The following is a 17,250-nucleotide window of genomic DNA, read 5'->3' on the forward strand; positions in this document are numbered from 1 at the left end:
TTTATTATGTAAACAATCCTATTATTTATTGTTAAAATATGAGGTTTATTTTTTATTGCTTACTTTTAAGACATCTTTATTTAATAAACCAAAGTTTAAAATTATAGTTGTATTTTGTAGTTTTAATAATCATGAATTTAATTTTTTTAAATAAACGTTCTCTGTTTGGAACATTAAATTTGACATAATTTTTTATTGAATATACAGTAAGTCCTCGTTTAACATCAAGGTTAGGTTTCTGGAAAACGCAACATTAACCGAAAAAACGTTAAGTGAAACACTTTTTAAATTACATACTTTTATATGGAATTTATATAAATATAACAATAACTTGATGAATACATGTATTACAAACGACATTATACTGAAACCGTTGCAGTGTTAAATGAAACATAAAGACTTAAACTTCTACGGAGCAATAGAGAAACAATGCTAAATGAGGCGACATTAAACGAGGACTTACTGTATATTATTATTAAAAATATATACTTTACATAATTTTTTTTATCATGAATGTGTATTATTGAAGTAAGTATAAGCCTTAAACTAATACATGGAACAAAGTAGTTTCCTGGTGGCTAATGATGACTATATTCAATATTTTGTTCCATACTCTTGCAAAGATGCAATGAAAAAATTAGGTAGTGCACAGAGTGTAAATAATAGATTTATTAATAATTGTATTATCAATATACCTTTCACACAAATCAACATTATTGCATACCAGTAACATCAAACCACAAGACACCTAGATGCTTCATCTATTAGTATAAGCCAAAAGGTTAATGAAAAGTAAAATCCAATAATTATCTGATAAAATTTTTGAAAATAAAAATAAACTTTATGTATCATATATGATTAATTACCTTAATGATTACTAATTATATAAGATATTTTATTTTAAATACTTGTTTGTTTTATTAATTGGGCTCATAATGCATAATTGTAATTTGTAATTTAAAACTGAATAGTAATACAGATATTTAAAAAAATAAATAAGCTTGGTAGTCAAAATGCTAAAAACATTATGGCACTTAGTTAATATATCATTATTTAATCAAGTAAAAAGTGTTTTACAGATACATTAATTAATTTTTAAGTATATTCTAGGTGACTTCATTCTGAATATTAGGTATTGCTATACTTAAACTATTTTTAGAAAACCATAACAGTTAATTACTTCTAGACCCACCACACTAAATTTTGGATCCTATATTAAATAATTGTGCTAGTCTAACATGAAACTTTTAAAATTTATCATTACTTATTAAGTTACGAATAATAAGCATTTTAAGTAAAATAATCTATTCTAAACTTAATTTGTTGTACAAATTATTAAATAATATTATAGATTTCCCAAAATTAATTAAATGACTAAATTTTTCAAGCTTGGTTCTAAGTTAGTTTTGAACTAACTCTCTTTACACTAAATTTAAAACTCTACTTTAATACTGAACATTTCAACTCATTATACATTATTCTCTATATAATATTTTAATACCTTTAGCAAAGTCTATAAATGGAGATAAATTTTTTTCATTTTTAATTTAAAGATTTGTCTATTCACCAACTTTAATCTATTATATCATATTATTATGCTATACATATTATATATTTTTGTACATGCATCTTATTCTATATTATTTTAAATAATGATTTAAATTTCTTATATATTTAATAAGTTAATAGGACACATTTTTTTCTGTAATAAACAATATTAAATACATTATATTATTCAAAAAATTTATCGACACTAATAAAAAATAAATAAATAAATAAATATGTTTGTATACCTAAAATTTACATAACCTAACTAAATTAATTAACTATAGGTATATGATAAAATTAAATTTTTATTACTTTTATAACATTCAATTTTTTCTTATTTTATCAATTTGATGAGTAAAGTTATTTACCACTAACAAATTGTGATATTTTTTTAGATTTAATTCTCAACCTACCATTATAATAAATACTTTTAAATAATTATCCAACTACTAACTATAGCACTAATAGTAAAAATGAACTAAAATCATCAGTGTTGGCATTCTATTCTCAATTTATGAAGAAATGTTATAAGCATTGAACTTAATGTTATCAATGTCAATATTACTGTTGAATCGGTTTTTATTAATATTATTGTTACTTATTACTTATTAGTGAATTGGGAATAATGTCAAAATTTAATAAAATCGATATATTTATCAACAAATTTAGAAGTCAGAAAAATGGGATCTTGACAAATTGAGATTTGAAAAAATAAACTTTAAAAATAGAAACAACCTGTTAAAAGTTATATGGGTGTCTAATACATAATTTTTAGGTAAATTAATGATTGACCTGCAGATTAAAATAATAAATTATATACTATAAAATAAGCATATGAAAATGCTTTCCCCCCCCCCCCCCCCCGCAGAAAGTTTTAGACTTACTACATCAACTAATAATAAAATAAAGTATATATTATGATAGAGGATTGAATATGATATGTAAAAACTTGTTTAACTACCTTTTCTTAAGTCAATTAGTCAATTATATGAACCAATAATAATCTGACCTACCGTATTATACCTATTGTTTGACAACGTAATCGATTACCGTGCTTTATTATTAGTATATATATATTGCATATACCTAGATCTAATGTTTAAAATGTAGGTACTATTGACCTTACTCATTAGGTCACTTCTTATGCAAACAAAAACTAGAATTTTGTATACAATTTAGATTTATTTTTACTCCTTTCATTATTTGCTCTTATCTTATTGTAACTTCTTGAAAATTTACGACACCCCCTTTCCAAGATAGATTTGCAATAAACACTGCTCTTCACTAAAAGAGTTTATGATATTGTTGATTTATATTATTACAATAATCATACTCTATAGTTATCTTATAAATCTAATATTTAATAATTATAGTAAAAGGCCATTACTTACATCTCTATAATGTTTCAACTTTTTAAGTAAAATGTCTCCTTTCAATAAATATTCATTTAAGCTTTGTATTTGGCTCATATTCTAAAAAAAAAAAAATCTTTTTAGAAATATTCATAATTCTCTTACATTTTAGTTTAACATCAAGTTTATTAAAATTTAAATTAAATAGTTTTATCATAATACATATATAGTTAAGTGTATTTATAATATAAATAGTTTATAAACATAAATGTTTTAAATGTTAAATAAAAATATTATTTATTTGAAATTAATTTTACATTTATTTAACTATGTATTAAATTTTCAAACATTTATTCCAAATAATTTTAAATCGATATTTATAAAAAAAAAAACCTAAAAAAATTGAAAATTTCTTCTATTATAAATAACTCAATAATAGTCTAAATATGTTGATAATTAATCCTATATATATATATATAAAAAAAACAACAATAATATAAATATATAGTGAAAATTCAAAGCATTTAAAGTTATTCATTTTTGAGTTAAATCAAAATAATAAAACCAATTTTGTTAAAAATTGCATTAGTGTAAAATGTTGTGTTTTTCTTAATTTTATGACAAGTTTTATTATTGAAAGAAGTAAATAGTTTTTAAATTTGACCTCTCTTAGGTAACAAATAGATCTAACATGATACCCAAAACCATTCCAATTTTTAACAGTAGAATCATTTTACCATATAGCTATGTAGAATTAACTTATTATTTAATATTTATCAAATAATCCTAAACTTTTTAATTATTTATTAATAATATAACATACTGAATACTAGACAAATAGTAAACAAATTTCATATTTTTACCTTGTTGTAGTATGTTATATCTAGTTATATGCAATTATACTTTGCAAATCTATAAGTAAACGAAGATAACTTAATTTTACACATGATAAACAAGAAACACTTATTTTATAAATATTTTGGGGAATTTTTGACATAAATCAAAAAATGTTGTTCCATTTAATTTTTTATGTTTCACTTTGCACATTTCTGTTTTTATTTTTTATACAATGAATTTGTCATGTTTTTAAAATTAGTATTTATAAATTATTGTACAAGAATTGTAAAATAAAATTTGAAATAAATAAATATTCATGATCCTTACATATTTTTTTAAATCTTGAACATCATGATGTCGGTGATTATCAATAGCACAAATTGAACACATTTGTCTATCACATGTAATACAAATAAAATCAATTAATTTCAAATGAAGATCACATTTCGATGCTTGGAGAAATTTGAGGTGTGTGGTATCTAATTTTTTTAAATCATGTTGTAACATTATTTGATTTTCAAAATGAATCTGTAAAATTGATTAACATTATAGTAATATATTCCAGTTAAAGTTATAAATAATTACCTCTTGACAACAATCTTTACAATATACCTCATTGCATTGTTGACAAAAGAAATCTGCATATTTTTGACAAGTTTGACAATTTTCTATAATGATCATTGTAAAATAAATGTAATATATAAATGAAAAATTCAAATTAATAATAATTAACCTTCAATTTTGTTTAAAGACTCTGAGGGTAAATCTGTCATTCTTAGATTAGAAATATCTTGATGTATTTTAAGCTTTCTGTTATGTGATAAATGCCATACTTTACCAACTAAAAAATAGTGTATTGGTATGTTCGTCAATTCATCATCACATTTAATCCTGTAAATTACAACACCGTAAGTTCACAATTATCAATGATCCTCCACAGAACCATGTCATATTAAGAAATACAATTATATACATGCACAATAACAATACTACACATGAAAATATATAAATTATGATAATATTATAATTTAATGTTAACAAAACATGCTAAAAATATTTTGTGTTAATTTTTGGCCTACTTCAGATTATTTGCGATTGCTGCACTATCCAATTCCACAGATAATCAAAAATTTACAAAAGATAAATTATAAAAATTAAAAAAATGTATCTAAATTATAACCTATTATGAAATAATAAGGCATTGAATTAAATTAAAAATGTTTCATACGTGCTATCAGTTTTACAAATTTCACAAATAACTTGTTTCTTCTTCCTGAACATGAACTTAATACAACTTCTACACATGTCATGTCCACAAGCTAACAACATCGGAACCTTTGATCCATTTACATCTATAATAAATAACAATATAACTATTATATTTTATAATTTTTGTACAACTTCAACTATAATATATTTTTCTAACCAATAAATTAATTAAATATATCATACAACATTATAATAAAATCCAAAATTAATTCAACAGAAATAACTTTTAAATCATCAACATTAAAACAAGTCTGGAAAAGATATGGACCCAAATACTTAATGTGAAGTAATTATTTTGCTTTAAGAACCTCTTCATGATAATATAATGGTACCTATATATTTATAACATGCATAAAAGCTATAGTAAATCATAAAATTATAAAAATGATTTTTAGCAACTACACCTGACCTCAGACGTCAAAACCATACTATTGTTATGAAATTTTCTAAGTATACTTAAACAATACTCTAATAATAGATGTTAATTAAGTATCTCTAATCATCACCTGACTGGAAAAAACTAAAAATAAGCATTTTTATAGTTATAACAACTGTAATTATGCAGTCATTAAATTGTAAATAAAAGAATTGGCCTAAGTAATGTTGAATAAATGATAACGAAATGAGATGATTGGATAAAAAGACTTAATATAAATATTTTGTCAAATCAACTTAAAACATTTCAAATTTTACCAACCAACAGAAATATTTATTTTTATAGTTTAAATTCGGAAAAAAATCAACATTTTACTTACAAAAAATACTTGATAATAGTTCTAAATGGTTGAAAATAAATAATAAAATACATGTACACATTAAACAACCTATGTTGAAAACTACTTCTTAAGTCTATAGATATAATAAGAATGCACATAAAATTATAACATAACTACTGGGTAATAACTAATAAATAACAAGTAACTAATATCATAATTCTATGCACATACTTATCAAACTTTAAATTATAATAAATAATTTTTATATTATAATTACCTCCAATATGGTAATTTGTATGACATCGAGAACAAAAAGGAATCTTATTAGTACGATTCATGGTGTTAAATGTATACAATAGCCGTGGCCAAACTAAAAATAAAACACATGAAATTGAAATCAAAATTTGAATTTTCAAATTTTAACGTATAACGATGATCACAAAATAAGTAATTACATTATTAATCTTCAAGAGTTTAAAAGTTATTAGTTAATATGCCATACTATTTTACAACAGTGGTCAGTGAGTAATAATATCCATACAAATCAGAAATCTGGAATCATCGAAAGCAAGCTAAAGTGCAAATTATAAGTTATAACTGAACACTGAACCGTTGTACCCATACAAATACAAACATTACAAACTATTAACAGTATTAACTATAAGCAATAATACACGGGAAAACGTACAAAAATAGAACGATTACTATTTACTACTTAACCATTGTTATTACTGGTTAATTGATAGGCTACTCTATCTAAATGATCAAACCAAGAATACCAAAAATATTATAAATTTTGTTTGAAAAGCATGTTCACCGTTTGGTGAGATACTGTTATCTCTATCTTATCGCTTTTCGATTGGACTGATCTATCCACTGACGTGTATATATTTTTTTGTTACCGATATTAGCGACGAATCTCTTGATGAGGTGCTCAATCTACGCATGCGCGAAGTTACTTGTCGCATATTTACCAGCTATCAGTTGTTAATTGTTATTCAGTTAAACAACCAATGTTTAGAATTTTGATATCAAAGTTGAAGTAACAACGTAAAACGTTTTGTTTATAAATTGTCTTTTAATTTTCATTATACATTATACAAATACAATTAATTAAACCACACAAATTGAACATTTATCACAACAAAAAATGTTCAAAAATACCACAATCAACTATAATAAATGTTAAATACCACAATCAACTATAATATATTAATATATTATAACACATAGTAAAAATAGTTAAACAGCAATTATTATAGAAAGTACTTTTAGTATAAAATATATACCAATATTTCGTCATGGGTTTCTTCAGTTATCAGATTATTGGACTTAAAATGTTTGAATAGAATCTCTAAAGAAGAAATTTTTTTTCGAAAACGCCTTATTGTTTCATTTAACACTTTAATATGTCTTCTTTGAAACATAACATGGCATTTGGCATTTAAAAACTGTTTTTTAACTCTTTTAGGAGTAGCCAGATCTGGAGATTTAATATCCCCAATAAAAGACTTTCTTTTATTTTTGTACTTAGGTGTATCAGACTTTTAAATCATGACTTTCATTTGAAATTTACACTGGTGTTGATAGTTCAGGCATTGGAATCGGGCTATGTTTACGTTTAAGACTTTCTTAAATTATGAAAAACAAAAATAGATATTTTCATGTGAGCAATTTAACTATGGACACTTAATCTATTAGGGTAATACAGTAGAAGAAATTGTTAGTATTTAATATTTATTTTAAAAATAAAATAATTTTGCATTAATTTATCAGTGTCTGATAATTCCATTGGAGTTGAAGTTAAATTCAAACATAATTCAGATGTAGAAGGATTTCCTGGTACATTATAGTTCCTAAATATAATAATTTTGTTTAAAATAATTACTATGAGTATTTTGAAGAAAACAAAATTTTGATGCAAGTATTATAACTGCATAATTGAAATACATAACTATTTTGCATACTTTTTCATATGTAGTGTAGGAATAATTGCTCCACGTTTAATACATTTTTTATGTTTTCCAGTAAAACAATGATGATCAAAATGAAATGAACACAGCTTTCGGTTAGGAAAAATGTCAGATTCATTATATTTAGGTACAAGCTTCCAACCGTTTGAACCTAATTACTGGATCTTTAGGAAATCTAAATATTTTTGAAAATATTTATTTTTTTAGAAATATTTAAATATGTTTATGCCACTATAAATAAATATTAATTAACTTACACACGAAGAGTTAATCCGGGATTTAATTTAACTGATTCTAAGCAAAATACACACGCATTATAGTTACTCATGATTAAAAAAGGAAGTTATTTATTCAATAAATAAATAAAAAACAATATGGGTAAAGAATAATTTGTTAAGTAAGTACTCAAGTGAAATTTAAGACATATTTTTTTTTCTACAAAGGTTCTAGATTCACTATTATGAATTATCATAGGATAATTATTATAAATTTTGCACGCGGTGTCTATGACATTATATTACAAATTACAATGAGGACCGCGGCCCGCGGGTTACTGAAATGCTGATTGCTGACCCATAGTTCATACATTATATTATACCTACCAAAACATACTACTTTTTATAATTCGTATCATATATTGAAGTGTATTTTGATGGTTATTATTTATTGTTATTATTCGTCTGTTCTCCAGAAATTAGGAAAAGATTTTCTAAATTCTAGACAGATGTTAGTTGGTGTCATCAAGCTAAAGCCTAAAAGTTGTAATTGTCTTAAATACATTTTATACCTACCTATTGAAATGGGTGATCTGATTTTATATTTATGCATTTATTATATTATCAATAATAGAATAATTTATAATGCTTATATACATAATACATAGGTATGGATACTGCGTAAATTAAAACACATTATATTATTAGAAATTCTACTACTGTCTACTATGTCAGTATGGCCAGTGGCCACATCATGGCACATGGGTATTAATCAGGGCCGGATTTACGCCTAGGCCTGTGAAGCTTTAGGCGTAAAAAATTGAAAAATTTTCTATTGTTTTATAAGAATTGTGTAAATATTGTAAGAAATGGAAAAAAAATCATATAAACATTTTATGGATTTATATAACTCCCTAAATTAATTTTGTATAATATTTAAGAAATATTAAAGTAAACTCATGAATTTGAGAAATAAATACATTTTTTTTCTTGGGATAGGGGCAGCATATTTTAAAGGGTCTAGGACGTCATATATTTTTAATCCGGCACTGTTATTAATATATATAATATGTACATATAATGTACAATTTATAACTGTAATTATTTTTGTATCTGGTACTTACCAACATTTTTTATCTCCACGAGTATGTTGGAAGCCATCAATTTTATTATATTTATAATATACTAATAAATACGTGTCTGCTTTTGTTAACTTTAATTTTTTTACTGTACTTACATTTAACTTTATAATATACCTACTATTCAGAGGGTCCATCAATGACTCATATAGTCATTACTTATTATAAACCATATTATCGAGGGGCCGAAATGTGTTGTAGGAGAGACCCGCAGCCTGAAATATCAGAATACTTTATTACGAGAAGTCATGAGATAAGCGTGATGGCATGGTTCAAAAGTGACGGCAATTGGAATTAATAAATACTATAGCATAACTAAAATTAATTTTTCTATTATCCCAATGGAATGTACTCATAACAATCAACTCATAAATGTTAAAGTTGAATAAAATCAATTTCATGTAGATTTTAGATAATATACTAAAATATCCGTACTACATATTATTATAATTAATAATTTATACATAATGCTATATACCATATCTGACTATATAAACTAATAGATTGATGAAAAGAATTGATTTTTAACATTATATGATAGTAATATACAGATAATCGACACTATTACTCCGTTGGACAATAGATTTAACCATTTCAAATATATATAGATTGCAATCCACTGACGTCTGAGATTGAATTATATAGGTCACTACTTTTAATAGATTCATATAATTATTAATGAGTAATGAGTTATTATACTCATATAGTGTATAATGTGCATTATTATTATTTTATTAAATAAATAAAATATTAATTAAAAATAATAATGATTATACTACTAGCACATTTCTTTCTTATCTAGATACATAAATAAAAATTATTGTTCGTTTGTATGGGACTTATAGATAAGAACTAATGGACCAATTGGCACCAAATTTTGCATACATATTCCTTGAGCCTTGTGGTATGTTTTTGCATCGTTTTAAATCCTAATAGATTAAATATATCGATGTTCTTCAACTATGCCTGGACAAAATTTATAATTTCAGTAAATAACTAAGTCTTTACCACGTTCACCAAAAACTATTTCCATAATATTTAAGAGCACTAGCCAAAAGTACAACTTCGTGTAAAACGCGTGGAATTATACTGAACAGATTTATATTATAAATGAAAAATATTTGTTTAAATTTTGTTTTATCTTCAAATAATAAAATAATGGTTTTAAAACGTACCTATGAACACAACGCCGTAGATTAGATTGCTACATTTTAGATAAAACTAGGGAATACAATACGTAAAAATAAATTAAATTTGTAGTTATTAAAATTTAACTCATCAAACATATCTATAAATTATTAACGTACCAAATGATTAACACTGCTTATCTACAAGTTAAAAAATCAATAGTAATAGACAATATTATACACATTAATATATATTTTTAGAAATCGATTGGTGTAATAATTAATTAGCAACAATAATGTATTACATCCAAATATTGATCAGCGCAATTGATGTACGATGTACTAATACCCTTTTTTATATCCCATATAATTTGTTTTCTTTTACTTTAGACTTTCGGCGCAATTGATAAATGGCCGATTAAATTCAAACATTCATTTCGTTTAAGCTAACGAAATCCGAATTTTTTTGTATATTGGCTATAGAAATACAATTGAAAATAATTGGTATAAACTAGCCGATCCGTCATGCATTTTTATGACGGGATTTTATTTAAAAAATCAAATGTTATTTAATCAATTGTTTATATATGCACGAGTATATCAAAAATCAAAATATCAAGAAAATATATATAGAGTATAAATAGTTTGAACTACGTTCGAAAATATACTAATTACTAAGTCCTATATTCAATCCGCTATAGGTAGTGGATGGTCAAATAAGTTTGCAAAGCGAAGTACATAGATACCAATTTAATAACTCATGTTATGAGTAATTAATTTGTATTTTTTTTTTTAACCGTATAAATAATACTTAGTTATGAATGTTGTAAGAAAAACCGATGAGGATTCTTGTATTAAAACTTTAAGGTTTTTAACTAATAAAAAAAAATTTTAACATAAATAAACCGAAAAAAACTTTGAAAATTTCATAAGTAACATAATATATTTAACACAAATAAAAGACCAAAGTATTTTTTAAATGTTATTAGATGCCTATGTCTATTAAAATGTTGTTATAAATAAAAAATACATTTGGTAGGTAAACAACTTCAATTATAGGCATTCTATTGTCTATAGATAGTTTAAATGCCTATTATTATGCTATTATGATAATTCAATTTTTAATTACAACAAAATAACAAAACCAATTTTGCCAAAAACTGATTTTTGTACACATTTTCATTTTCTTTACATTAATTTTGTATACCTTGGTTTTTATAATAATTTACTGTCTAAGATGTATTAGTTAACTGTTTAGATGTGGTTATTTTTTACTTAGCGTCTTATACTAATAAATTATCACATCATTAGTAATTTATTACATTATTTATTATTTTATAATTTATTACTAATACGTAATAACTAATAAGAATAGATAATATTAACTGATAAAAAGTTACTCAAAACAAAAAATATATTTATTACTTTAAAAGAATTATTTGTTTAACGCAATAAACATTTAAAAGTATAATCAATGGCATTACTCATTACCTCATTGCTCATCTATATTATTCTAATTAAAAACTTTAAATAACTCATTGTTTTCAAATATAGTAAATATAGTACATTATTAGCATATTATAATTATTATGTTCATGAGATTAGTTATTATATTGGTAATAATTGTATTTTAATTTATTTTAGTCTATTGATTTGAGTAACAGGTCAGGTGTAAATTAGATACATATATTAAAATCATACATAAATATAAATAAAAATTATGACGTAATATGTACTAATGTTGCACTAAAAAATAATAAAAAACATACTAATTTTTAAAGCCAAAATATTTTGTTTTCATTCACAGTATTGGACTATAGTAATATAATATTATAAATGTTACTGCTAAAGTTCGAAATTGGTTAATGTTTCATGCTGATTAGATAAAGTGAAAACATAGTTTTTATAATTATTATTCCGTACTTTAGCCGGTTATTGTGTACTGACATGATTTAATCTCGACAGAATAAATAAAGTAAAAATTGAATAGAAACTACAGAAACTTCATATTATAAGGATGCATTCGTAGAATTTAGAAACAATATGTACCTTATACCTAAGAACAAAATGTTTATAACTGACACACATGACCAGATAAATTATTTAGCCATAAATCATAATTCACAAATATCACATTTTCACAATTATCTGTAATACATATAAAAAGATATACTCTCAAGTAGTATTACACCTGATTTAATTTTAGTATCTACCCTTAATCACAAATAGACATAAAGGATGTTTATTAAGAAAAATACTCAGGAAAATAGCCAATATAACTAAGCATCTTTTGATAGTTAAAACCCAAAGATATAAACAATGTTTTTGTAAGACAAATTGTACAAATAGTAAATAAAAGTGTAAAAATAATAATAATAATTTAACTTTTAACTCGAATTATTTTTCAAGTTTAAGGTGTTCAAATAATTAATAAATAATAAAATAAGATTTAATTTAAGAAATAAATATATTATTCATTAGTAGGACTCGAATTTTAAAACATAATAAATAACAAAAAAAACACAAAATTATTCTAAAAAAGCAAAATTAAGCATACTTATTTTTAAAAAAAAAGCAAAAAAAAAAAAACAGCATAACCAAATACGAATTAATAATAAATTTATAAAATTGTAAAAAGAATTAACTACCACGTATTTTATAAGATTTTCAGTAGTGAAACTGACTCTATTGTCTGATAGAATGTTTTAGATCAATAATCTATACGTTTAATACATCTAATAATCAAGCCAATAACGAAAACAATAATAATCGAAGACAACCATTTTAGTCCATATTCCAGGTTTTCACATTTTTAATAAGAAATGAACATAATTAATAAATTAAATTAGTTTTTTTTATGACTATAGAATAATAAACATATAAAAATTCCACAGCTGAAATAATTGAAAAAAGCAAAAAAGTATTTATACATAAAAAGCAAAAAAAAAAAAATTGGTTTATTTGACATTAAAATGATACAAAACGAATTTATTTATAAAAATTAGATTTCTATCTCATTTATATAAAAAAAGTAGCATTTGCTTTAAAATAATCCGAACCCTATTCATTAGTTAAAAATAAAATTAAAGTTCTGCATAATTTACCTAGTCAACAAAAAACAGTGTAACTAAGATCTTTTCAATAAGAGTGTTTACAAGTTTCCAGCGGTATATACAATTATCCTAATTTAGTTATTGAATGAAATTTACACAAATATAATTCAAGGGAATGTCTAGAGTCTAGATACACCAAATCGACTTTATCATATTTTATTTGCCTAATCCAGTTTGCAGTTAATTAAACAATTTTAAAATTCAAATTAAATATAATTTTAATTTGTTGGCAAAAAAAATAATGATTATCCATTTATACCTATATTTCTAATTCTCAAGAAAAAAAAAAGTTTTCCAAACTGTTATTATACCTATCCAAAATTTACCAATTCGCGTTTATAGTTGTCATACTCATTAATCACTATAAACATTATTTAGATAATATTATAGGGTTAATATCTACGAATATCTTATTATTTCTTCTTAAAATATAATTTGTTCTATAAGTAATATGATCGTGCAAACCCTAGGATAATTAGAACTCAGAAATATTATGACTGTATAGGATACAAATAAAAATAAAATTAGTGTAATAAATTGTATAGTAATCTAAAAAAAAATTATAATTTAATTTTGATTTATATTTTACGGGTCTCGATACTGATGCTGACACGTTTTCCAAAAAGCCACAGATTGCATGTTAAGGAGCCGCAGGTTTCCGACCCCTGGTCTATAAGAACAATTAAATCAACATAGTACTAAATTGCCTGCCTTATGCCTAATATGATTAAACTATCTATTAATTTTTGATAAAAAGAGTACACACAAACTATGCGACCTGTATTTGATTAATAGTATCGTTTTTCAAACTTTAGTTTTATTTTTCTTTTCAAGGTTTCAATGTAACAAATACACGACAAATAGGTAATTCTATAGGCATCCGGTGATACGGTATACTTACTTCATTTATTATGTAAATATCATATGATGAAGACTAAGAAGTGAGGTTAATAAGGTAATTTAAATTTTTATTATTACAAATATTTTAAATGTTTATAACTTTTATATAATAATCATTTAAGTGGACAATATTATCTATAAATTAATTAATGCGTTATGATTTATAAATAACTAATATAGGTAATTTCATATAATAATGTAAAAACTACCTAGTACTTAACTTAATATTAAAATATTTACTATATGTAAAAATATAAGCGATACTAACAGTTTATATCAAAAAGTTCTTAAGTATAAAGTTATAATAAATGTGTAAATTAGAATATCGATATAATCTCAAAAGTAAAGAAGAATAAATAAAAAATTCTGACCAATAGATAATGAGATTTAAACAATTTTATCGTTCTCGTAAAATAATTATTAATTTAATTAACGAAAAATTCGAATAATTTGGCGTTCGATATAAGTAATCATTTATAATTTTATAATAGAAAAATCTACGTATTATACCTGTGTCTGTGTATCAACTATATTAATACAATACATACATTTATAATACTTTTTAAAATTAAAATATAATTTGGACATAGATTTTTTTTAACCAATTAATTATACCTATATATTTCAATGTTTACAATGTTTGCAATTTGCATGTATATAAATATATAATAATTTTAGTAACAAATTATCAGTACCAAATATTACTATTTGCTTTTGGTAATTAAATACCTATATATATGATGATAGATATATATATTATATGATGCAGTAAATAATTTATTAAGAAGAAAATAAATATGATAAATGGTCAAGTAATGATTCACAATAATCACTAACTGTTTTTTATTTACCCTTACCTTTATGAATTCATAATCAATTAAGATTTTCACAAACAATGTCGAAGGGTTAAAATGGAAAGTTTAGTACTATAATAGCAATGCGCTGTACCTTTACTTCTCTAGTTTCGTTTTCTACTTCATAAACAGGGACTCAGATGTGGTACTGAGATATTGCAATACAGTATACACTACAGTATCCCATACATTTTTTAGCTATATCTATGTATTGTGAATTTAGATAAGTAAAAATGTATAGTAGTTTAATTAGAAATTCGTGCTTAAACTATTTTAGGGGAAAAACCTATGAGGACTTCTTCTTGATCTTTGAGTTTGTTAGAGTTGTCGATATCAACTCACCCTAATTTCATTCAATCTTGCAAATTATACTACATCACGGTAAAAAGTAATTAATCAAATCGTATAATATACATTCGTGAGTTAAACAAACAAAATATAAATAAATATTTAATGGAGGAACTTACCATAAAATTTTGTTCTTGTTTTCTGAAAAAAGTTCTAGAAAAGGCAAAAAGGAGTCTTGAATGATTTAAATTCATGTGGTGATCGACATTTTGGCTGTTAACCACATCTAAACTAATTTTTTTATTAATTATAAAGTTACTCAATAAAACCGCTAAAAACACGTGATGTTGCAGACACATCCATTGGTCCGTTATTTTAAATATTTTATGATAATAAAAAACAATAACATTTTTCGAATTCCTAAAATCTAAACTCTGGTCTCTAACGATTTAAAACCATAACAATTATGTATGGATAGTGGATACTAAAATAGTCATAAGTTATGACTCATAACACTTATAAAATAAAAAATGGCAAATACTCCACAAACAAGTTATATTAAACAATAAAAATTATAAAGTTAAATAAGCTTTACCAAGACTAGTCATAATATATCCTCATACGATAGCTGCAATATTGCAGCTTTAACCGATCTATTTAGTTTCTTCAAATTAATATAAAATATTGCTTTCTGTGACACTGCTGCAGAGGTATAGCGTATATAGTATATTCGTATAGACGTATATTATATTAATTAAAGCAGTGCATGCGTGCAGCAGTCGTGGTTGCATCAAATATACGACCCTTAAGTGCAATGGTTATTCGAATATAAAATTATAGAGTGTACCTCGTCTAGCGCCAGCGACCCGAGAAACCGCATCCTTTTTCCCTTCGGACGTTGGCGGTAGTTCATTTCTCGGTTCACCGCACTGTATACCACGATGACTTCATGACTTCACGACATTACAATAATACCGTAATATCGCTATAAGCTATATATGCATTACAATACGCATTAGCAAAATTGTTTTCTTTTTATTTACGCGCCCATAATACGTAGATTCGACGAATAACGAAATGTCATTCTTCAATTTCCATTGACCGAATTTTCATTATCTGAGTATATAAATGTACCTACTGCCGTTATTATCCAGTTTTATACTCGCCTGCTATAAATCTTTAATGATTCGTGCATAGTCAGTTATATTATGACTCAATATACACAAGACCAAATAGTCACGCTATCCACGAAGTACAAGTATAATATTATATTATTATGTACCTACACCAGCGGTCCTCACTAGGATTTTAGAAAAGGCTAAATCTAATTTTTGAAAATGACTTTCCGCATACAATTTGAATGATAATAATAAAAAATAGACAAATTTTCAACTGTTCACTAAATTTAGTGTAGAATAATAAAATGAGAAAGGGTATTTTGTTAGAAAAAGGTATTGTATAGAAAAAAAATTCATGAATGACACAAATGTTTTTCTTGAACTTATATAATTTTAATTTTAAAATCAATTCGTAGTTAATATTTTATACAAATCATTTATATTATTAGTATAGTATACTAAATTGAATATATTTATTGAATTATTAAATTTATATTGATATAATTTTATTTAGTTTTTAAATTTATTTATTTGATTCAATGTTGTTTTTATGTAGATGGACGATACCTCTCTCATCTCTGTTATTTTTATGATTCTGACAATAAGCGATAACGAATAAACTGTTTATACAAGACTACGTAGTGGAAAATAATAAACTCATAATCGTGTAGGTACTTACTTATCTCTCCAACTGATAATTCAATACGAGTTGAAAATAGAAAGATAAAATAAACAAAAATAATAATATAAAAAGCGACAGCAATGCACTACATAATTTATTCATACACATAAACAATAGTA

At 24.0% G+C, this 17,250-nt stretch overlaps 1 protein-coding gene across 2 annotated transcripts in view; it reads right to left on the reverse strand.

The window, feature by feature from the left end:
- LOC112594781 (RING finger protein 17-like) overlaps positions 1-6,537 on the reverse strand; it is a 56,686-nt gene extending 50,149 nt beyond the window's left edge. The window contains exons 1-7 of one of the 2 annotated variants that reach the window (XM_025339765.1): positions 6,178-6,536; positions 6,000-6,092; positions 4,966-5,089; positions 4,471-4,628; positions 4,323-4,405; positions 4,065-4,265; positions 2,940-3,020 (exon numbers count right to left, since the gene is read on the reverse strand). In XM_025339765.1, the coding sequence (XP_025195550.1) occupies positions 2,940-3,020; positions 4,065-4,265; positions 4,323-4,405; positions 4,471-4,628; positions 4,966-5,089; positions 6,000-6,060 (708 nt within the window). In that variant the 5' untranslated portion in view covers positions 6,061-6,092; positions 6,178-6,536. Of the gene's footprint in view, positions 1-2,939; positions 3,021-4,064; positions 4,266-4,322; positions 4,406-4,470; positions 4,629-4,965; positions 5,090-5,999; positions 6,093-6,177 lie in introns of both variants that reach the window. The other variant, XM_025339766.1, reaches the window with a different exon arrangement.
- Between the last annotated feature and the right edge of the window lie 10,713 nt (positions 6,538-17,250).

The sequence above is a fragment of the Melanaphis sacchari genome, unplaced genomic scaffold (genome assembly GCF_002803265.2).
Source record: "Melanaphis sacchari strain LSU unplaced genomic scaffold, SCAv2.0 Contig23_pilon_pilon, whole genome shotgun sequence".
In the NCBI taxonomy this organism is placed as follows: Eukaryota; Metazoa; Arthropoda; class Insecta; order Hemiptera; family Aphididae; genus Melanaphis; species Melanaphis sacchari.